General features: G+C 38.6%; 1 protein-coding gene and 1 long non-coding RNA gene across 5 annotated transcripts in view; one reads left to right on the plus strand and one right to left on the minus strand.

Annotated features, from left to right (window-relative positions):
• Window positions 1–24,684, minus strand: part of LAMA4 (laminin subunit alpha 4) — a 145,498-nt gene that overhangs the window by 102,298 nt on the left and 18,516 nt on the right. For all 3 annotated transcript variants that reach the window (XM_008975760.5, XM_034962721.3, XM_063605423.1), the window contains exon 3: window positions 4,910–5,011. In XM_008975760.5, coding sequence (XP_008974008.2) covers window positions 4,910–5,011 — 102 coding nt within the window. The remainder of the gene's footprint in view (window positions 1–4,909; window positions 5,012–24,684) is intronic.
• Window positions 1–24,684, plus strand: part of LOC130541608 (uncharacterized) — a 95,169-nt gene that overhangs the window by 52,534 nt on the left and 17,951 nt on the right. Inside the window, exon 6 of one of the 2 annotated variants that reach the window (XR_010112504.1) lies at window positions 2,806–2,896. This is a non-coding gene — a long non-coding RNA (uncharacterized LOC130541608). Of the gene's footprint in view, window positions 1–2,805; window positions 4,900–24,684 lie in introns of those variants that run through there. The other variant, XR_010112503.1, reaches the window with a different exon arrangement.

Below are 24,684 nucleotides of genomic sequence, written 5' to 3' on the forward strand. Positions count from 1 at the left end.
AGACAATGAGCCGTATCTGTTATTAAAATGAAGAAGACATAGTTCCTGCTTTTGAGTAACTCACAGACTTGTGAAGAAAACAGACAGGTCAACAAAGAACAATACAGTGTGTGAAGGCTATGTCTGAGGTATGCAGAAAGTACATACCTGCTATGGGACAAAGATGAGGGAAAGGCAGCTTTTAGCTCTTCCTGAGAAAGTTGGAGAAGGCTTAATGGAGGTGGTGACATTTGAACTAAGCCTTAAAGTTGTCTTTCAAGAAATCTCAGGTAGAAAACAGGGGAACAAGTTCAGGCACAAGAGAGTGAAAGAACAAAGTATGTTTAGGTGGCAGTGTGCTCAGTGTGGCTGGAGGAGAAACTCCTGGAGGATTTTGGAAAGAGGGATGCCTTGATTGGGTTGTGTTTTTGAAAGACGTCTCCATTGCTGTGTGGGAGACAGAGTAGAGGAAGGAGAGTCTGGAGCAGGGGATGGATGATGAGTTGTTGGGAAGCTGTGTCAGTGGTCAGGGAGGTTGTGGCTGTGAATTAAGGCAGTGGGAAGGGATAGATGAGAGCTCTCTCCTAGTTTGAATTGGTAGGATATGATGTGAAACTGATGGTTGGGGAGGTAAAAAAGGAGGTCGATGGAGCATGGGGGACCAGCAGAGTAATGCTGTCACCAACTCAGGTGGGGAGTATATGGGGAGGACCAAGTTCAGGTTGGGAGAGAAAGGATGAACAATGTATAGATAACTCATTACTTGCATTCAGTTTCTGTCATTTTTTTTTTTTTTATTTAAACAGTCTTGCTCTGTTGCCCAGGCTAGAATGCGGTGGTGTGATCTTGGCTTACTGCAACCTCCACTTCCTGGGTTCAAGTGATTCTTGTGCCTCAGCTTCCCAAGTAGCTGGGATTACAGGCGCCCGCCACAATACCCGGTTAATTTTTGTATTTTTAGTAGAGATGGGGTTTTGCCCTGTTGGCCAGGATGGTCTCGAACACCTGACCTCAGGTGATCCTCCCACCTCGGCCTCCCAAAGTGCTGGGATTATTGGCTTGAGCCACCGTGCCCGGCCAGTTTCTGTCATATTCTTATGTTGATGGGCACACAGCAACAGGGGACTCCATTGAGCTGTCCAACCTTAGAATTCTTTGGACACAAAACTTTCTGACTTTCTTTCAGAACTTCAGTTATCATGGAACCAAACTGATGATGCTTTCCAAAATTTCAAATTTTTCCAGGTTTGCAACAGATGGAAAAATTGTCAAAGTTTTCATGAAAGGATTATGCACTTGATCTAGATACCAATTTACAGTAGCAAGAAAAACAGGAACAAGAAGTCTCTATAATCAGTTTCTTCCTGTTCTTCGTCACCTGATGAATATGCTGGTTTATTGATCACACATCCTTAGTCTTACAGGGACTTATATGGTTGATTTCTGCCTTACACAGTAATAAAATAGAGTTCAAAAATCATGAAAATGCTAGTGTCTGCAGAAACTGAGATGTAATATCTTTGTTTTCCTGAATAGGGTTTTAATTAAGCTCTGAGACTAATAAGAAACCAATTAGCCTTCAATATATTGGATTGCTTCCCTTCTCATTGTGCCTAGGGTAGGCTGGAAGTTCATCTGGGTGAATTAAATTAATGGACAAATTAATTCTTAATCAAAAGGAAAATGACGAGCCCTGTGCCTGTGGTGAACTTCAGGTCAGGTTTGTCCCATTCTAGTTCTGGTCATTGGGCTCCTGGCTTTCTCCTAATGACAAAGCACCCATTCTTTAGATGGTAACTAACCTTAGTTAGAGCTCCTTCTGGGTTCTATGTACTTAAGCCTCTAGGGCTGGGATGAAATATGGATTATCTGTGACCAGGCATTTCTGCCACCAGCCACCTATCTGCTTCCACTTGTTTTTTCCCCTCAATTTTTATCTTGTGCCTCCTTCTAGTACCTTCATAGAGAGCCAGCCATATCCACCAGAGTTGCCTGCCTTTGGGGCCCCACTGAGCTGACTCAGCTGAGAATCCTGTCCAATGTGTTCCAGTTCTCATAAGATGCAAAGTGGCCCATTGGAAAGACACTCAAAACATAGTAGATTTCTAAGCTGTTTTATTTTCATTTAGCCACTATTCTATATTTGAAAGATTAGTGTTCCACCAGTAAAAAAAAATCTCTTTGCTTGCTTGATATGTGTAAAATGGTAGCATAATTTTGTATACTCTATATTTTGTGCCTGAATGGCTTAGGTCAGCTTTACTAACAGCTTAGTTAAAATCAGTCTGTAAATTTTAAGTTCAAATTGACATTGGACATTGGAATTGAGGAAGAATTAGAAGCAGTTGAAGGTGAACAAGGCAGATACAGAGGTCTTATATGCCTTCAAGATAAAAGCAAAATAAGACAAAATGAAATAAAAGAAAGCCTTTTATTTTTGGTTGCTTACAGGAAATGAGAGAAATGAGGTAAGTCAGGCAACCTGCAAGAACTGACTGAAACACTGGTCATGACAGTGAGCTACAAGAAGTGTTCATGTTGGAGCCCGGGCTTCTCTGACTCCCTAAGAGCTGAGAATGAACGATAGGGCAGAAGCTGAAAGACCTGGGTCTTCTCCGTCAGTAGTCTGGGATAGCGGCACCAAAGGAAACAGAAAAAAATGAGTTTGATTCCAGTGTAACACCACAGACTTAACATATTTGCAACTAAGTGAAATAAAAAATTCTTTTTATATTCATGTGCAAGCATTTTCTGTTCCTTCACTTACATTTAATTAAATATAAAAATATCTTTTTTCTTTTTTTCTTTTGTTTGTTTATTATACAGATGGGATCTCATTATGTTGCCCAGGCTGGTCTTGAACTCCTAAACTCAAGTGATCCTCCTGCCTTGGCCTCCCAAAGTGCTGGGATTACAGGTGTGAGCCACCACGCCTAGCCACTCTATCTTCTTTCTTTCTAAATTAAATTTATAAGAATATATCTATATGTGTAGCTCTGGGGGATAGGAATGTGGGTGATTTTTACTTTGTACTTCAAGCCATTTATAATTAAAATAATCTGTTTAACAGGAAAATTATACTAATGTATCTATATTTTGGTCTGTTTTCTTACACTGAACATATATTACATTAATGAGGGAAAAAAGATATTTTTCTCTGGACAGGATGAGGTGGAGAAACCATCATTAAGATGAATAAAATGGCTATTTCTTTTTGTATTCATTTTCTGCGTTGGAACAAAGTAGTTGGAGGAATGTTGGCAGCTTCACTGAGTGCACATGTAAATGTGTATATGCTAGCCCATCCCTAAACATTTATTAGAACCTGTTATGTCACAGGACCTTGGAGGGAATCACATGATGTTTGTTCCTCTCACCACTAGGTCAGAGATAAAGCCATGATTGCTCCCATTCTGACAATGTCATTGTAAAAAGAGTGGCTTAGTCATTTCTTTCAATAGACACTAGCAGGAGGGACTTCTTCCCTCTTTAATTTATCTCAGTCTTTCATAATATTGACTGCCTAACAGCAGCTGATGTGCTTGACAGTCTCCACTGCTTTATATTTTAATAAATCAGAAAACAAACAACCTTTCATTGGTCAAATTATCAGAGATGTACGTTATTAGTTCAAGTGTATCCATGGGATTTTTCCCCCCCAAATGTCACTGGGATTAAAATAACAGGAAACCGGAGATGGAAGCATTAGAAAGGGGTAGACTTTGGCAGCTGCAGAAGCCTACACTGTGACAGAGGACATCCTGGTTGTAATGCTTATTTAAGAAGATGGGGGAAGGGAAAACAAATATCAGGATTAAATAAACACTACAAAGAGATAGCAACATTAGTATTTTGTCACTTAATTCTCTGTCCCTAGAGAAATGGCAACTTCTAGGGTTAAAGATCAATAAAAACATTTGCATTTGCATTTGCATCTTAACGTGTGAATAAAATATCACTTTCATGTACACACCTTAGAGGCCATTTAAAATAAAAATTATCTAATAGGGACAATTATGCAAATGTTGAGTGCATTTAAATAAGTATTCTTATAGCTTATGCAAAAATACTCTTGTAGTTTTGGAAAACCTCTTTTTTGCCAGATGGGAACTTGAAGAATTTTTCTGCTGTATCATACAGCTCACGAAGGAAAACATGCTATTTGAGCATAAGTTCTTATAAATGCCCTCTATGACTTCCACTGAAGCCACTTCTGGTAAATATTTCAACACCCATTTTCACTTAAGTTGTCAGTCCATTCATTAAAAATGGGAAATATGTAGCAAGTACTTTTCTGCTGGAAGACTTCTCAATCTTTAGCACAAGGCTCTATCACGCTTCAATGAAGAAGAGTCTATTGGAGAATTCATTTCAGTTAAGGAAAAAAATAGTCTCCTGGGGGCTTAAACACAGACTTGCAAAGACCACAAGGGCAAAGCTTTCATTTTCATCAGCTATTGGGTTCAAACTTAAATTTCTTTTTTAAAAACTAATTTTGATCTATAGACCTGGTTATTTTAGGTTCTAAAATAGGCTAGGCAGCAACTGTTTCATTCTCCTGGTTTATGTGGAATGAAGCCAAACATATGGCAAACTATACGATTACAGAGGAATTTGGATGTATGGGTTCCCCCTCTATGTATCATTTTCAATCCCACCACCATTGGTCTACAGCAGGCAACCAGCTGCTGAGGGTGGTGGGGCAGGAGCCTCCGGGTGCACGTGCACACTCATGCATATGCCTTGGTGGACCCTTAAAATCAGAAGTAGTTTATATGAGTTGTTTCACAGGAAAAGCTGAAGGGTGAACAAAAGCACTTGATTAGCAGTTTGCTCCTATGTAGCTCAAACATCCGAAGAATATTTTATCTTCACCCAAGATGCAAATGCCCAGTGAAGTACGTGAAGTGTTATAGGTGCCCCAACTTACCACACAGTATCCTGAGCCGTCCAAACACTCGTTGGAATTGCCATTACAGTCGCAGGGCACACATTCTCCCGACAGGGTGCGAAAGAATCCAGCATTGCATTTCTGCAACAGACACACCAAACCATTTTGATTATTGAAAAGATTGATTTTGGTCAATATTTTCTGAGAAGAAATCAGAGAAAGTGATTATTAAACAATCTAAACATTTCTAAAATGAATATACTAAATGATATATACAAAACATACTAAAATAAACTATTTATACTACCATTCAGTGATAGATGATATATATATAATCTTCTTTGTTACATAACTTTTTCCCTCCTTTCACTTTTCAGGAGAACAGAAATGCCTTTAACACTGTCTTATCATTGCAAGGAAGAATAAGAAGGTATTACGTAACAGTAAGGGAGAAAAAAATGCTAATGTTTTCTTCCAGTATAAGCAAAACAAAACAAGACCACAATTAAGTATTAGTCAGGGTGAGGTCATGCTCCCTATAAATAAAGACTTCTCGTTTCAGCAATCACTAGCTATAGGAGAGCAACTTAGCTATAGGATAGCAACTGAGTCTTTCATGAACTTCAGTTCTTAAAAGCATCTGTTTCTTCAGATGCTAACATGTTAAAGGGAGGGATAAGGAAGTTAATGAGTTCTTACACTTGTCAAGTCCTGTGTGGGTGCTGTTCATATATGTATTTCATTTGTCTTCAGAATGCTGCGAGGAACACATGACTTTCCCTTGTCCTTGTGATGAGCTCATGAGATTGAGAGGTGCTAAGTGGCTTTTGGGGATGTTAAACTATCCTGTCATGCACCAATTGACATGCACAATCATCAGCTGCCCTCCCCAGATATCATTTGTGTGCCATTTGAGACACATTATGAGATTGTTCCTGGTTTATGCGATTAGGCTGTGGATATGCATTTGATATTTCTTTGGAATGTCTCAGTGATGAAGGGCAGAAATGGCATTATGGGCCTGGAAATCCGCTCCCCGCCCATCAGACAAGCTTATGTCTAAAGAATTCCAGACAGATAAGAATCTACTTTGTTTCCACAGACTTACAGAGTCCAAGATTTCACATCATACACCCCCATTGACCCATTGTAGTTTGCACTTCCCTGGCGACCAGGAAATTTTCATTATATCTGGCTGAAGTCCCTCTGATTGCTATGCAAACCTATTTCCCCTTGCTTTTTACTCTGTAAAGAAAGAGTCACTAAACACCATTCACAGTATTTAAAAAAAAACACACATCAGTTCACACTTTAAAACTAAAATTTAATAAACCCCATTTGGAGGAAGTTTAATAAAGAATAACAACATTTGTCTATGAAAAAAAGGCAAGGAAATTCCACATTTCCAAGTTAGAGAAATAAGGCTAAGAGATCAATTTATAATTTTTTAATGGAGAGTTGTGGTTGATGGTAAGCTTCTTAGTTTCCACTAGAAAACAAGAGAGGGAAAGGCACTAAGATTGCAGTAGGAAGCATTTAATTTAGACCATTTAATTTCACATTTTTAGTCTTTGCCACAAAGTAAAACATACATGTTTTCATTGCGATGCAGTACACAGATTGGTATCTATATCTATATTGGTGTAGATATGGAGATAGATATAGATATCCATATATATGTGTCTCAGAGAAAAGATTCACAAAGTAATAATGTACCTAAAACTTCTCTATTGTATTTAAGAGTATATCCTGGTCATGACCCATAAAATTGATCTGATGACCCATGAATGTGTTGCAGTTTTGCATGACTGCAGGGTTTTCTTTATAAGAGTAGTGGGTAAGAGTAGTGACGGTCTTAATATTAGTTATCTTAGTAGCCTCTTAAATGGTGGTTTCTGAGCTCTCTAAATGACCATATTACAGTCTTCTGGGGAGCTTCTGATTCAGTGAAACCAAAGAATCTGCATTTAAAAAAATAACTTTTGTGTTTTAGAATAACTTTAGATTTACAGAAAAATTGTGAAGGATCTGCATTTTTAAAAAGCTCCCCAAAGACTCTGATATTTGGCCAGGTTTGGAAGCATCTCTCACAATGCCCTGTATATATTAATTGCTCAATGAACACTTGGTGATTTGGGTGGTTTGGACAAGGACAGCAAACTGGAGACATATATACTATGGGAGCCCACAGAATATACTGATAATCCATCCACTGCTCTCTGCTAAGGCTGGATTTCATCTCAACTCTTTGTCAACAGTCCAGCAGCCAGTGCCTAGATTGGACGGCATGCAAGATGAAATCTTTGTGATGTGCCAAGTTTAGGAGGAGAGTTCACTGTGAGAGCCTGTCATTATCCACTTACCACTCCCCAATCTGAGATTATGACCTTGGGTGAAGGATAACTTGGCTCTGGTCTCTTATAATGTGGGAGATGGGAAGAAAAGGGAGGTAGGAACAGGGCTGTGTTGAGTCATTTGGCCCCCCGCCGAGAGGGTGAGGAGGGCTGGCAGGGAAACCTGGCACACTACGTTCCTGCTGGGCCTTGTCCACCTGAAAGAATTATATTTTTCAGTCATCTATCTGGGGGCCCTGGGCATGCCCTGCTAGAGCACATGTCCTGGGTAGCTTGGGTCTGGTGTTGTGGAACTTTGGAGGACTCCCTGGAATGGAGTTTTTAAGTGGTTCAAGAGAAGTTTGAGTGTACTGAAGGATGAGCTGTTTAAGATTGTTTCCTTTAGGTGGAAATATTTCATCATGGCTCCAGTGAGTCCTGTTATTTATTTATTTTTACTGAATCTTTCTTTGAAATTTCAAAGGACCTGGCAAAATTGGCCTTTTTGTAATATCAAAAGGCAGATATTTCCAAGTATGAAAGTAGAACGATATATTTTTAGTTTTGCTCCTGGTTAATGTAATCGTTATCCTTAGTAATTCTAACACCTGTGCTATTTAGAGGCCTGTGAGAGCTGAATGGATTCTCCAAAAATTAGTGTCTATTTTCTTTTGGAAGAGTCTCCACAGTTTACTAAACAAAGATGGTGTTTGTGAATGTCTATGTATGAGAGACTAAGAGAGAAAGCCTTCCAATCAATTTTTTGATACCACACTGAATCCTCTTTTCCACATGAGAAGCCTGTCCTATACTAGACAACTGTAAAAACACAATCTTAGCATTCAGAGGATCTGTACATTCTGGGGTGCCATGGTCTTTTTAAAAATTGATAGTAATAACAAGGGTAATGATGATGATAATTATAATATAGTGGCCATCAATGTCATACAACTCCAAGAGTTCAGACTGATCCAAATCTTTCTTTGCTATAACTTGCTGCCCCTCATAAATAAATACATACCTAAAGTTTATTTAATTGAACAGGAATATCTACCATGTTTAAGTCACTGTGTCAATTATGTTGCACAATTCTCTCACTTGACACCACAGTAGCCCTATGAGGTAGGTTCCCTTGTCTTTGTTTTACTGGTGAGGACTTTGTGACTTACAGAGATGTATTACTGAAGCCGGCTAATACAGATAAGAAATGGTGGACCCAGGATTTAGATCCTTCATTTTTTCCCTCAAGTTTTAGCTCTTAACCATCTTGTGTGCCATTAATATATTGAACCAAACATTTCTTGTTGGACATTTAGGTTATTTCCAAATTTTTGCTGCTATTAACATTTCAAAGCAGGCTGAAATGGATAAAAAATGTAAAATGCCTCCTTTAAATCCCAGAAAAAAATCTTTGCTAATAGACACAATACTTAAAAATACATAGTTATTAATATATGAAAACCATTGAATGGGAAATTTACTTTTAAAAATATTTATTTTAGCCAAATTTTCTCTTTGACCAATTACCTTCCACTAAGTCACTTGTAGATCTTTTACAGCTCTTTATTATTAAGAGACTCCTATTATCACAGCTTGCCTCCTGCTCTACCATTCAGACTGAATTAATCAATACCATTTACTTCTGCCTTTGAAAAATAAGAGTGAAAATTCCCATTTGCTTACTTTGTTATATTTAGTATGAGGTCTGGCTTGGAGTAAAATCATTCTATGTGTACTTGCCTAATTTTACATTTATGGAAATGAGAACTAGATGTAACTTTATGAGGAAATGAGTGTGGTGTATCTACATGTGTCAATTACATTTAAAGGAACTGGGATGACAGGACATGTTGTTATCACTGCAGAAGGAATTATTTCCAGAGGTTTATCATATGATCATAATATTATTTATTTCATAAGATATAGTTATAATGAATTAAGATTGTTTAACAAAGCGGACCAAGTGAATGACCTTTATACGAGTATCTGATTCTTTTTGTCTTCATTTGAAGAGCCCGTTGAGAGCACCAGAGTCATACCAACAATACTGTCATTGGATATAACATTTTAAAAAATTTCTAAAAATATTTAAATCACTTTCTTTTGAAGGATAGTCCAGTATGCATACTTTGGCTATGGCAAACTTTTAAGTCATTTGCAGTTATTAAATAAAGTGGGTACCAATCTAAGTAACAAAATTTTAGTTAAAAAATTTTCACAAAAATCTCACTGTTTCCCAAACACTATCACAGAGGAGCTAATTAATTGCCCACAAGCCACTACTTTTGCATAGATACAGAATTTGGAGAACTTCAGAATTTCTGTTGAGAAGCCTGATTTACTAAATCACTTACATACTTGAATAGATCTTCTAGGGATCTAAGGTCCCTAATTACCCATTTAAACAAACTAACAATGGCAAAAATTGATGGGATTTAGGAAGAGCTTGAAGTTGTCATCTGAGAGTATGAGATAAATTCTGAAGTTTCTGAGTCCCAAAGAGGATCAGACCCAAGTCTCCAGCTCCAGCAAATGATGAAGAATTAATTATAACAAAATTCCATCAGAAAGAACACACTCTACAGCCCTAGTGTCTATTCTCATAGGAGCTGATTGGAATAGTTATTTGCATTGTGTTTCCAACCAAAGATCTACGAACATATGACATATATTGACTCAACTCATCTTCCTTTCTGAATTAGACTTAGAATTTGATTCAACAACTTTTGCTTCAGTTTATTGAGGCTCCAAATAGAAAGCATAAAACAAAAAAACAAACCCAAAATCCCTCTAAATTCATTCACTGGTGTCCAGAATCATTGCTACCATCCAAATTAGTCTTCTTCAAATTTAACAGCCCACATTACATTATCTTTCTGCTTAGGTTTTTGTATGTATTTAATGAATCCACTTTTTTCTTGTTTCCAGACAACAATGATTTTTAGTTCCAGTTTAGTTATAGTGAGTTCCATGTTTTGTTTTAGCAAATAATAAAAGTCAGCTTAAGATAGAATGTTATGCTCAGTTAGGAGCTAAAACTGTGTGCCCTTACTTAAGAGTCTGTGGTTTCTGCACAATGCTGACTTCCATCTGCCTAAAACTTGGGCAGACTTAAGAATCAGATAGTATTCAAGGATTTTCTAGTGGGGAAAAACATGATTTAATCTATTCAAAAATTTCCAAAATATTCCACCCTTTTCTAAGGAGGAATGACTTCTGAGAACATATGAATATATTAAATGAGTAGGTATTTCACAAGCCATTTTTTTCTGTGTCAGTAAAAATAAAATATGCAATATCTGAAATGGCAAGCAGTTCTGAATTTAAGCTTTTGCTAACTTTTGGCTCCATATGTTTTTCAGATAGGGCTTAACATGTCCTGATTTTTCGTGTACAAACCTATAAAGTGCCAAAATGAGTTAAATGGGTTATGTGTTGCAGTTACCAAGAAGTTGGCTTCTTGATTGATTTTACTTGAATCCGAAGACAATTACTCATGCATCCTCCCTTGGGTATCTCTAAGCTCTTGTTTGCATAATTGAAATTCCCCACATTTTAATAGGCAAAGTTAATTTTTAGATTTTGACAGCGATTTCACCATAACTCAATTAGGAAAGTGGTTTCAACATTCTTCGGAGGTTTATGCAGTTCAAAGGCATTTTTTCTTAGGTTGGCATAATAAAGCTAGGCCAAAAACCAAACACAGACTATGGTGCTGGTTTCCCCTACTTGGCCTAGAGAGTTACCTTTGTGCTTACTGCTCAGGCCCTGTATCCGCCATGCCTTGCTCAGCTTACAAAACACTCCAGCTCTCAATTTAACCATCAATAAAATAGAGACTGTGACTTAGAGCCTGAGGAATTCCAAGGAGCACAGAGCCATCCTAACCACTCTTAAGCCAAGTCCTTTAATTTTGTAAAGAGTGGAGACAGGGTTATCACATGTTTACATCACATTTCTGTGGCTACTCCTCAGCACTCTTCATGGGCTTCATGGGTGGAAACCAGTGCTCCACTCACAGCTCTCAAATAACTGTCCCTAAACCCTGTTCATCAACTATTTGAACTGTAGATACCAACAGCCTTGGCGTGTGTTGAAGTACTTGCTACGCTTGCTAATAAATAGCCCTCTTTATTTGTCTAATTGAAACAATCAACTAAGAAAATCCACAGACCCTACAGCCGTACAGGTTTTCTTTTAGAAATGTTGGGTTTGAGGATGATCGTATTTATTAATACTAATGAACATTTCTTTAATTTGCTTCTTGAAAATTATTTAAAGTAATTGTCAAGTCACTTGTTTATAGTAGAGATTGTTGCTTATATAACATAACGAGGCTTCAGTGGTGCCTTTTTTCCTTTGGTTTTTCTAGAAATAAATCTCCTGCTAACATCTGGCTTTCTGCTCTGGGTTCATCTCACATCGCCTCCTGTAACTGGCTTGTTCTTTTCACTCCTCGCCTTCCAAGCTATGGTTACACAACATAGCCTCTGACGCTGCCAGATTTTTTTTTTTTACATCTGAAAACTGACTCAGTTTTATTTAATTTACTGGGGCAAATGCCTTGGACACATTTCCAAGAAAGGAAGAGATGCGGCACACAAGGGTTAGGAATAAGAATGAGTAGACAGAAATGACTTCAGAATTACAGGCATTTAGGGGGTTTTTATTTGACTCCTTAGCTGCTTAGAAGGAGTCAATGTTGTGAGGTGAAAGACATCTCTGTCATCTTCATCTGGTTTTTATAAATCACAGCTAATAATTTACTGACAGACACCAAGCACTGAGCTAAGTGCTTTTTATGGATGATCCAGTTTGATCATTACAATTTAATGACCTATAGTCTTGCAAAAGTCTGCCTAAATTACTTTTCTTTTTATAAGAAGTTTGGAGGATGAACTGTCTATAAATGACAACAGCTTCTCTTCAGTGTACTCAGTGAAGGCAGTTGGGTTGTTTCATCAGTGTCCATTGCTGGTAGATGAACCTGCTTCTGTCTTGAGGTCCTGTGGGTATTTCAGTGCTATTCTCACCCTAGATTTCTCAAGATGCAAGGCATGAAGTGAAAGTGACTGGCAGGACATGTCTTTCCTTCCTTTTGCTCTTCCTCACAGGTTTTTGCATCACTGAAGAAATGCTATTGTGAATTAATAGGAAAAAATAAATGTATCCCAAACTTCTATTGTACCCTCTTACTCTCAGCAGCTAATCCTGCTTCTTTCAGTGAAAACACAGAGGCTATTGGGTGGGAACTCTCATACTGTCTTTTTTTTCTAAATTCCCCTTTGTCTTGACTCATCCTTGTGTCCTCTGCCCATCTCAGAAGCAGTACTCTTTTCACTGTAGGAAAGAGAAGCCCTCTATCTGTGCTCTGGGATCCACGCATCTCTGGCCATCACACCCGGCCCCATCATCTGGCCTTCCTCTCACATACCATGCACTTTCACATCCACAGGGATGAGGGGAGGCAAAGAGAACACTTAGGTGCTTCATCCTGTGTTGGATGAGCCTTGACGTCTTTACCTAAGAATATCCTCCCTCCCCTTTATTGTCCTCCAAGAATATCCTCCCTCCCCTTTATTATCCAAGAATATCCTCCCTCCCTTTTATACATATATCCTTCCCTTGGATATATATCCAAGAATATCCTCCCTCCCCTTTATTATCTGCCTCCCCTTTATTTCCTTCTTCTTGTCCAGCAGATCTTGAGTGAGAACTTAATCGCACTGGCTCTGCTTCCTTCATGCTATGCTGATCCATGCCTCCATACGTCGTCTGGCTCTGCTTCCACTGCACACTGAAATTGCCCTCACAAAGATGGAATTCCAGTACTTAACATTGTTGATGGCTGGGTGCGGTGGCTCACGCCTGTAATCCCAGCACTTTGGGAGGCTGAGGCAGGTAGATCACTTGAGGTCAGGAGTTTGAGACCAGCCTGGCCAACATGGTGAAACCCCAACTCTATTAACAATATAAAAATTAGCCAGTTGTAGTGGTGTTCGCCTGTAATCCCAGCTACTTGGGAGGCTGAGGCAGGGGAATCACTTGAACCCGGGAGGCGGAGGTTGCAGTGAGCCGAGTTTGCGCCATTGCACTCCAGCCTGGGCGACAGAGCAAGACTGTCTCAAAAAAAAAAAAAAAAAAAAAAGCAAACATTTTTGAAATTTCTTCCCTCCTTGAAGTTCTCTCTTCTCCTGATTTCCAGGACAACTCTTTCTTCTGGCTTTTCCCCTGCCTACCTTTCTTTCTCAGTTTTTTTTTTTTAATTTAATTTTTTTTTGGCAGGGGACTGGGAAGGGGCAGAAGCAAGTGGTTCATCTTCTGCTGCTTCTACATTGCTGGTGTTCTCCAGGGTAACCTCCTTAGCCCTCTTTTCTATCTATACACTTTTATGTATGGATGAAATTTGTGGATGATGTTAATCCCTCCCCCAATTTTATCCTCCAGCTATATTTTGGTAATTCCTAAATCTCTCTACATATCCCTGATCTTACTTTTTTATGCCACCCCCTTGTTTCTAAGTGCTTGTTAGAGAAGTCCATCTCCAATTTTATAGGCACCTGAAGTTGAGTGTGTCCCACACTGACTTTATCATAGCCTCTCCCAAATCTCTTTTTCTCCTTATATTATGTTTATATTATGTCTCAGTTAAAGATAAAGAATATATAACATAAAAAGAAAAGGTAATGGGCTAACACTTTTAAATTACATTAATGTATTTTGCATTAAAGTAATTTTTGGAAATACTTCCAGAAGAGGGAATTCCTTAAGGATCAGAGGATGGTTTGCACATAGAATGACACAATGTAAGCACCCAAGTTATCTTACCTTTCAGAGTCACTGTGCTATTATTGTTTATTTCGAATCTGAGGTTTAAATGCAGATATATGAAGTACCACAGAGATTAGAGTCTCAAGTGAGATTGACCTTACACAGTTCTGAACTGTTATAAACTTACTCTCTAAACTGATACCCCTACCTATGCTGGGGTGGGCTGTAGGACTAGGAGTTCTCCAAATTTAGTAAACAATGTTTACTAAAGGTTAAGAAATTGGAATGTGCTAATTTGAAGTTTACATATTTGTTATATTATCAAAACTCAACAGTAACCACAGCAACTGCTTAGACCTTAAACAACAAAAGAGTTCTCAGGGAGGATAATTTTGTCATTGACATTGTTTAGAATTGCTGGCACATGGTGATAATAAAAAGCAGACTGAGTTTTAGTAAGTTTTATTGTTGTTTTTAAATTCTCTACACATAATGCATGCCCTTGCGTCCTCCTGGGTTAGGCTGTTCCTACCTCCTGCCTCCCTTTGTAGGCTGCTGCCTTGTAGAGTTTATGCTCTGCCTCTGAAATACTACCAGGGAGATTCTTCCTCCTTGTTCCCAATACCACTATTTAGTTCAGGATCTTGGTGTTTCTCTCTCGGATAATTATAATTCTCTCCACTCTACTCTCTCCATCACCAGAAGTTCTTCCTTCCAGTTCATTCTTCATTACCAGAATTAATTAAAAACACTTATCGTACTACTTTTCTACTTTGAACCTCTCAGTGGCTCTTCATTCATTACCTACATGAATACGTAAAATTCCTTAGCATGACATACAAGGATCCAACCTTAAACTATTTCTTTAGGATCAGCCTTGGCTCCCTCTGCTCTAATGCAATCACATACCCCACCACCCTCATAAATATCATGCTCTGGCCCGCCTTGCCTTTGCATATACTATTACATATGCTACAGAGGCCTGGGATGTCTTTCCCTACTTCATCTCACCTGGGAACTATTTCCCTAGACTTTCAGACTCAGTCACTCACATGGCACCTTGCACAGACTTCATCAGAGCACACGGAACATGACATTATAAATTTTAATTTATACTCTTGCCTCCCTGAAATCACTGTGAACTCCTTCAGAACAGGGATAGTGTCTTACTCATTTTTGTGTCCTCATCACCTATCGTAGCCATTCGCAAATAGCAAGTCAATGCCTAAAATACGTTAGCAGAAAAATGGGTTTGAATTGGTAAAGAATGAGGCAAGTGAGGGCAAATTGTGCCAACACTTTGGAGAGCAATTAGGCAAATTTCACAAGTGAAGATATCTCTAACTACAAATGAATCTTTTAAATACAATATTGAGGAAAAAGTTGCAAAGGAGAAACAGTATGATGTTTATACTGTATTTTAAAACATGCAAAATAATATGATGTAATATATTGTGTAGGGATACACATATATAAAGAAAAGTATGAAGAAAGAAATAGGAATCTGAGAAATCAGGCCAGTTAAGGGTAAAGGAGTGGGGATGAGACTGAGAAAGAGTCTCAGGGCTTCGACTATTTTATTTATTTACTTATTTATTTATTTATTTATATTGAGACGGAGTCTCGCTCTGTTGCCCAGGCTGGAGTGCAGTGGCATGATCTCCACTCACTGCAAACTCTGCCTTCCAGGTTCAAGCAATTGTCTGTCTCAGCCTCCTGAGTAGCTGGGATTACAGGCACCTGCCACCATGCCAGGCTAATTTTTGTATTTTTAGTAGAGACAGAGTTTCACCACCTTGGCCAGGCTGGTCTTGAACTCCTGACCTCGTGATCCACCCGCCTCGGCCTCCCAAAGTGCTGGGATTACAGGGGTGACCCACCATGCCCCGCCTGACTATGTTATTTCTTAAAATCCATGGAGGACATACACGTTCTCATGAAAGAATGAAAGAGAGAGGAAAAGGAGCAAATGAGGAAAGAAAAAGAAAAGAAAGGAAAACAAAAATCCTACTTAGGTTGTCTGGATATAGGATTTCCATGTCTATACCCGGTGAGATCTCTAAAACATCATCTCTAGGAAGTGACTAATGTGGTCTTGACAATAGATTGAGACGCTTGTGTATAATTTCCCCAACTTCCTGGTTATTCACTTTATGTATCATTATTATTAACACAGTTTAAAAATAAGCAAAGTAACATTCCTTACTTAATTTGTCCTTCCTTTGTTTTTCACCTTACAGCTAGCAGCTGCCTCATCCCATGTGGCACATTTCACACATATCTGTCTTAGTTAAAGCATACATCAGCCTTTAGGTTCTTCTATAATATTTGAGTGGCTACTAAATCTGTTTTCCACTAATTATTTTATGCTAGCAGTAAAGCTACATGTCCCAGGCTACCTGTGCAACTCAAAGGACTTTTAGGGTGCTTATTTATTCTAGTTGGGCCTTACTATTTAAGGCAGAGGTAAAAGATCCTCAAAATAGTGCACAATACTCCCATTTTCCAGTTGACTGAGAAATTACAATATTAAAATTTAAGTAAGAGGGTTTACAGGCCAGTTTTCTGTCCTAAGAAAGGATCTATGACCCAAACTCAGACAGTCTTGCTTCCTTAGGGATCAAGAGAGCTAATAATGGGAGCCCTAACTATCTGTGGCCTTAGACTGGCAGAACATGACAAGAGTAACCCACAAGCTCAGGCCAAAGGTTGCCCTGTCCAGCTGGCCTGGAGTTGAAATGGGGGAACCAGGAGAAGATTGTGCAATAATTCAAATGAAGTTGAACTACGGAATTTAGATTATGTTCTTATAGTTTGCTAAAAATTTTTTATATAATCTCTTCCTTTATGTGAAGGTAAAATAATTTGTCAGTTAAAGCAGATGGTAGTAGATGCTTTTGGGAAGGTTTCCTCTAGACAAAAGGAAATGGAAAAAGCCATGAATTTCAGGAGGGGGCTTGTCACTGAGGTAGTCAGGCCCAGCAGGAATAATCAAAATTCACCTAAGAGAGTTTAAATGAAGAGAAAGAAGAGAATTAGAGTTTACCGAATTGTGGGCAGGTTAAGGGAGCAAGGAATGGAGAGGGCATAAAAGCTAGAAACAGTAAAATTTGCAAAGATCTGCTCCCTCTAGGGCCCAAGGGGATAAAGAAAGCCTGTTACACAAAGCCAGGGAAAGCTGGAACTGTGGAGGAGGGGAGCTTGCCGGCGGGAGTTGCCATCTTGGGGGTCATGGCTTCTGCCTGAACAGCCGTGCTGAGGCAGAGAGGAAGTGGAGCAGAATGGCCCCAACTTTCCCTTCTCCTATTACTTTCCCTGAAATGCAGGGGAGCTTGCGTGCTGTAGCCTTTGGGCATCAGTCTCTTGAGGCAGGGGCAGATCCTGGATCTGGGGGGACAGGTGCAGAGTCACCAGCACACCCTCGTTCTCAGGGTGCTCGAGCAGTGGTAGGAAAGACCAGCTGGCTCTTGATCTGGGGACTATTCAGTGGTCAAGCAGATGTGCGAAGTGATACCTGATTCACTTTCTTTCTCAGACAGTCCAAGGTCAAGGACTCTTTCAAATAATCAAGTTGCCTTTACCAAATTTCAAAGGCTTGTCGAAAAATGTTAATTTACCAACTAGGATGGTTTTAAACCCTAAAATAAAAGCACAGTCAGCTTTTGTTAGAAAATTATTAAATATGACACCAGAAATCCCTGTGGCTCATAGACTGAGCTAGAAATAGGCCAAAAGTTTAGGATTACTTATATTCAGCTTCTTTCAATCATGTCTTCCTCATGGCCCCATTTCTCACTTCTTTGTTGATGGAGAGCAGCCCATCTCCCTTGCTTTCCCCTCCTCCTCTTTAAATAACCCTAACCCTCCTCAGCCTTCTTCAGGCACAAGTCTCTGAAAACAGCCAAAACCATACCAACACCCATTATCTCCTCCAACATCCTGAACTCAACTTTCCATTTCAAAAAGTTGAGTTCAACTCTTTGAAGTCATCTCTTGCAAGATAATTGTTCTTTGTTGAAATGGAAAGGTCTTTTTAGCTGTAACTATTCTAAGCCTTCATTTAGTGGTGACAACAAAATTTCGCATGGTCTCACTGGGGGCCATAGGTAGGAAATGGCATGGACATAAGTGCTTCTTACAAGGCATATTTCTGGAATAGCTAGTAGAAGACTGAAAAGAGCTAACAAATGGAATTCTATCCATCTGGGGATTGAAGTTGCACTATCTAAAGAAAGATGGATTGCACTATCTAAAGAAAGATGGATTGCACTCCGCATATCATAATTCCTCTATCATAATTTATAACAACTTGAGCAAAATGACATTTTCCCCTGTTCAATTGATGGAGCATATTTTCAGAGAATCAAAATAGATAAGGGTTTGTATTCAAAGGTGGGATCCATGTCAGCTAGTCAATTTTGATAGGTTTCTCAATACAATTGTAGTGAATTAAATGTTAAATGAAAGAATCAAGAACATTTCATATGTGGGGAACAAATTTCTTTAAAATTCTTTGTCCTTTTTTTTTTTCTTATGCTTCTAATAGCTCTGTAACTACTTCTATTTCCCCAGGAACATGCACATATACGTATTACTTCTTTAGCATTTACATACAAAATGGCTAGGATATGATAAATCTACTTTTTGCCATTTTAAGAAATGTCCATGTATGTCTGTGTTCAGTCCCCATTTGTTCACCATGCACCTGGCAGCTGTGCAGTAAATGCTTGTTGAGTGAATGAATGAATTTCTCCTCCAAATATGCTTACATTTAAGATAGCACAGCCTCTAGACCTAACTGATTGATCTGCCATGGGCATGACATGACACACTGCAATCTATTCCTTGCAGTGGATGTAATTTCCTATAGTTAAGTCCTTTGGAGACAGCCTGAGGCAGCAGAAAGTCTGAGATCATCAGTATTTCAGTTCCAGCTCTACCTGGGTGACCTTGCCCAGATTATTTAACTCTCGGCTTTGGTTTCCCTTTCTGAAAAAATGGGGCTGCTCACCTTATTACCTTCTAGAATGGTTGTGAGGATCAACTAATATTTAATGCATTTAATGTCCAATATAAAGGCATAGAAATTGTTCTGTAACTATTAGTTTCTTCTCTTCTTTTTGGACTTGTCTGTACCAGGGTCATTTGTTTTAACTGGTTCTCCTGAGTGAGCTGCAATTTTTTTTTTCTTTAGGGCACACAGCTTAGCAATGTTTAAGTTAGTGGTTCCTTGTCTTTCTTCCTTGGAAGACTTAACTCCCTGAGCACAGAAACTGGATTCGCCTGAATTGTTGCTGAATCCTCAGTGCCTTCATAGAGCAGATGCTTAATCAATATGTATTGGACGTGTCTTGGCATTACAGAAACACAGAATGCCAGAGCTGGGAAGGACTGTATCTAGTTCTTAATTTTAAATTTGGGAAAACTGAGGCCTAGCGAAGAAGGAACTTGTTGAAAGCTGTTTACATAGAGCAAGGTGATGCACCATTAGTGCTCTAGTCACTCAACTACGCTTCTTGGTGAGGATGATCATGAAGAAGAAAATGATGCTGGAAAACTGTGGCGTTATTGCTGAAGCTCACACCTCTTTTGGGGCTGCAAACAAACTTATGCCGTCCATCTCTGCCTTTCCCTGGAATACCTGGGATAAAAGTCATCTCTGTTCAAGTTTATCAGATTTATCAAGAGTCTCATACAAGATATCCCATTAGTATGTCTCCCTTTTTTCTCAGGAAAGTGCCATTGTCATCAAAAGGTCTTAATACCACTCCGCAGTCATCTTGGAGGGGAGAATGCAGGTGACGGATGGGGTAAGGTGGAGTGACCTCTCTTAAGCAAACTCAGGTTTGCTCCATGAATGTGTGTGGCTGAGTCCATATGGACACCCAGACTATCAGATAGTCCTCAGAGACTGCCCATTAGGCCTCTCTTATTACTTGGTTTGACATATGGCAATTATTCTTAATTTAAATACAATAATTTATAACTGATGTTTTAGTTTTTAACAGTTTTTATATAGTGTAGATAGAAATAGACCATGAAGCAAATAATGTAGATCCCTCATTAGCAAAGTCAACCTCGATAGAAGTCAGTCGTGTGACATCCAGCTGTATCCCTGACACCTCCTTTGTTCCATTTGAGGGATCTGACAATGGGCCCTGGAAAAGGATGCCTCTTTGTGTAATATACACCAGCATGTGTGCAGGTGTTTCCCTCATGAATCAGAGGCAGATGTCTGCTCAGGCAGAATATGTGGCAGCTTGACATATGTCTGGCCCCACCTAACAGGAAAACTGTGGCCCATAAATTGTACTAATAAAATACCATCACTGCAATTCTGACTGAGCCATGAAACCAACACCTTCATCCTTCAACACTAAGGAAGGCTATACCCCACAGAGGGTTTGTAACCCGTTCCAAACTTAGGATTGTGTGTTGAACTCCCACTCTGTCATGCGTTTTATGAGTCAAATTTTATGAGACAAATGATAATGAAATTCTACTCCAAGTGCTCTTATTTGTAAAATGTGAGCAGTAGAACCCATTTAGCAAATATTTTACAACTCTGCTATGTGTCAAACACCTAAAAAGCCTCAGAAGAATGGATCTTTAGGCTAAAATCCAAGTATTTCAGAGTGGCAGTCGGCTCAGGGACACTGGTAACAAGGCCATTTTCAAATAGTTCATTAATAAACAAATACACCAAGCACCAACTGCTTACAGAAAGCAAGGCAGATGAATTACCATCCTGAACACTCAGCTCCTTAATTTGGGGAGCTTATTTAAAAAACAGATTTTGCAACAAGTGGTAAATATACAGGAATATAATTTTAACTACAGTATCATGAACCATTCATAAGCTACTTCTATTCCTTTTAAAGCATGAATGGTATTCAAAATTGCTACAGAATTTCCATCCTTTTCATGTTATTTAAGGGTATTTTGTATTATTTCTTCCCCTAATTTCCCTTCCCTAAGATTTCATTTTTAGATTTTTGTGAAATACTATTTAATGTAAATATGTATTTTCTTTAACTTTTCATTTATAAATGGCATAATGTGTACATTTCTTTTGAGTAAAAATTTTGGAGGGTAGTTTCAGAATTGCTTTACAATATACCATCATTTTGTAGCTTTGAAATTTTGCCCCCAGATAACTGTTGTGATCGAGATAGCTATTCTGTTACAGCACGTTTCTAAAAGTGAAGGTAAAGAACACAAACTAAAGTGAAAAGAAAATGACTGCAAAGGGAATGGCAATGTCTGGGGTGCAACAAATCTAGTCTTCACACTGCCATTTTAATGACAACAAAATAATACACATTTATGAAAGGAAATGAATGGGGAAGGCTGAGAGTGTTTGATTTAAAGCAATTCTGCTATCTGTCATTTGAGGAAAAAAAATGTGCTGATTTTAAAACAATACTTTCATTACAGATGTTTCCAGACCCCTTCCCTGATCCAAGGAAACAAAATACCATTCAGCAACAAGCCCAGATTTAGAGATGGGGCTTGTTCCAATATAAACATTTCTTAGCTAGACCTTCTCCATGAAAGTGCATAGTCAATTTTTCCATATACAGTGGGAAAGACAAAGCTTTTAGCTTAAAAGGCATTCTCACTCGCAGCACGGAGCTCCTGGAATGAGCAGCCAGGGACACTGTGGTTGACTATTGATGTCACGCCAAATGCTATCTTGACTTGTTCTTCAGAATTACACAACAGAATCGTACCAGAGCATACATATACCATGAGCAGAAGAGTAGGCACTGTTTTGGCTTTCAGTATTTGGTATGGTCATTTATTCATTTTGTCTCTGCTTCATGTACCACTGGCTATCCAGGGCCCAGCCCAGGGGCTGGCACAAAATGCGTTTTCAACAAATAATTGTGGAATGCATAAACAATTTTTTTTGGGCACCAATTTTAAAAGGAACTTGCACAAGCAATTTGGGGAATCAGAAGATGAATCATGGACTCTTCTGGCCTTCAGGGGTTCAATGGGGGAAATTTAAGTTGTATCTGTAACTTACTAGAATATTTGGAAGAAAGTGCTAAGAGTTATAATATCATGAGAGGTAAAAAGAAATGCTGAGTGAGCTAAGAGGAGCAAGAGATTACTTTTAACATGGGGAAGAGCGGGAATCAAAAATGGTTCTTTGGTAGATGTGCGGTTTGTGGAGGATTTTCTGAAAGGAGGAAAGCTGAGGCTGAAAGAAAGCATAGGGCAATTTTTAGTTTACTCCTCATGAGGTAGAGAGGCTAAACTTATATTCTGTCTGTTGTTTCATTGCTTCAAGCAGGCATCTTTCACTCCTGGTAATCTCTCTCAATAAAAACACCAATGAATTTACTTTTTTTCTACTTGCTGGGAATTTCTTTGGAAGGATTAGTTTAATATCAGCAATTAAATTTTGTGACATCTTCAGCAACCTTCTGGCTTACAGTATACTCACATGGACACGCCACCCTCTCTCCACACATTGTAGATAATATTGGAGGCTTGCCCTAGTTCCTGAAATAAGTGTTAGGCACAACTGGAAGCCTTGTTAATCCTTTGTGGCCACCAGGATCCCATGAGTCACTCTCATGTGGCTTGAAAGTTAGGAATCTTGGAAGCAGTAATAATTTTCAAGTTATAACTTATACATAGGAAGAACGTCATTCAACTATAAAAACAATTTGTTTTTTATTTTTCATTCTGCCATTTGATGCATTTTACCCAAAATGAGCTAAGCAAGATAACAAGAGGAACACTTGGTTTTGTGATTCTCTGAGTAACTGCAAGACTGGTTTAATGAACTTAGAACCTATCAAGAATGAAAACAAGAACCTGGTGCACCTGGTTTTTCAATACTCTACTGTCATCGGTATATGACAGTAGGTTTATGTCATAGGTTTATGACAGCTACTCAGTGACTAGCTGAGATATAGCACATAAAGTATTCTTATAAAGCTTTGACTACATTTTAGTATATTTTTTCTTTTTTGAAATTTGTTAATTTCTAGATGATTTGAACTAACTCAAAGGAAATTCATGCTGATTCATGACTTTGAGGAGAAAGCACATTTTCTAGATAAACATGAGCTTGTGTTAGCAGATTAAAAAAAAAAGAGATTGTAATCAAAAGAAAACCAACCTAGTTTAGATAATCTCAGATGAAGATCTAATGTCATAACTAAAAAGCAGATCCAACACGTAGCTTTCAACATAACTGAATGGAAGAGAAGACAAAAAATGTGCTAAGAAAAAAATAACAGAATGCTTATTTCCACCGAACACTTTGATATACTGCATGTCCAAAAACATAGGGCACAGGAAAAATGTGCTTCATCTGCCAAAGTAACCACAAATACTGTTTGAGACCAGGAAGAGCCCAGCCCTTTAATAAAAACCTAGAAGTTTTGAGAACCTTACAAATATCTTTGGATATCCAAATATCTTCGGATAATACTCATAAAGATGATTACTCTGACCTTACACAGACATCAGCTTCATCTTAAATACAGTATTATTCTCACCATACTGAGGATCCTCCTGACATCAAAGACTAGGGTGAGAATGAGGCATGAAAGTGCCCGCCATTTTGAAAATGGACCATGGAATGGGCAGGGTTAGAACTGTCCTGCCTCCCCAAAACCTTCCTATTTTGCAGACCATGTGGGGCTGCCCCAAACCCCTGAAATACCCCTTTTTCCTTGTCCTCTATTAGGTTCAGGGCATAGCTCAGCAGATGCTGTTCATAGCAAAGTCCCTGGATTATATCATAAAGTTCTATAGTTCTGCTGGGAATTGGCAGATTTTCTCAAGAAACAGGTATTATATATATTTTTTTGCTGTTAGAAGACCAGGGTGATTTGCCTGTGACATTAACAGTAGAAAAATTCTACATATAAAAATGGAGCTGCTGAAACTCAGAATTGTTATAAATCAGGTTGAGAAGGTCATGGAGGGGTACAAGTGCCAGAGTGGACCACTTTGGTGCTATCAACGTTTCATTTTCTTCATTAATTTCTCACATTTCAATTGTTTCGGTACATGATAGGGAAGTTTCTTAAGGTCATGTGGAAACCTGACCGATCACTGTGTACAGGAGGAATACCAGACATGATATGGTCTAGGAATTTTAAAAATTAATTCTTAAACTTTAAAAACAAAAATGTTATTGTTCATTTTTGAAATAGATCTTTCTTTCTTCCTTTTAAGATCAAGGATGTTTTGTTTATTTTTATGTGACCACCAGAAAACTCTAGCCGGAAATTCTGAAATCTTAATGCACTTGAATGCTTACTTTCTAAGTATAGGTGCTGAGAGCATGGTTTAAGGGGTTGATAGCATATGGGGCCAAGGCAAAAAATGCTTGAAATGAAAGAAATGGGATGCATGATTTGGTTATAAATTAAATTCAAAATTGAGATAAATATAATGACCAAAGGCGAAGAGAACTTTCAACGTTTTAGCAATTGAATTACTTAGTTCTACGACACAGATGACTACATAAGTTATAAGGCGAAGGTAAACATGGATATATTCTTGTCTGATCCAGCTCACTTAATGTCTCAACACCCCCGTGACGCCGTCCCTGCTCTGTGATGCAGTAGAGAAAGACAACTGACCCCAGAGCCAGGAAACTTGGTTGTGGTTCCAGTTCTAGAAACCCTGTGTGGGAACTTGGGGAAGTGACTCAATTTCTAGCTCTGGTTTCTTCCT

Source organism: Pan paniscus, chromosome 5 (assembly GCF_029289425.2).
Source record: "Pan paniscus chromosome 5, NHGRI_mPanPan1-v2.0_pri, whole genome shotgun sequence".
NCBI classification, from domain to species: domain Eukaryota; kingdom Metazoa; phylum Chordata; class Mammalia; order Primates; family Hominidae; genus Pan; species Pan paniscus.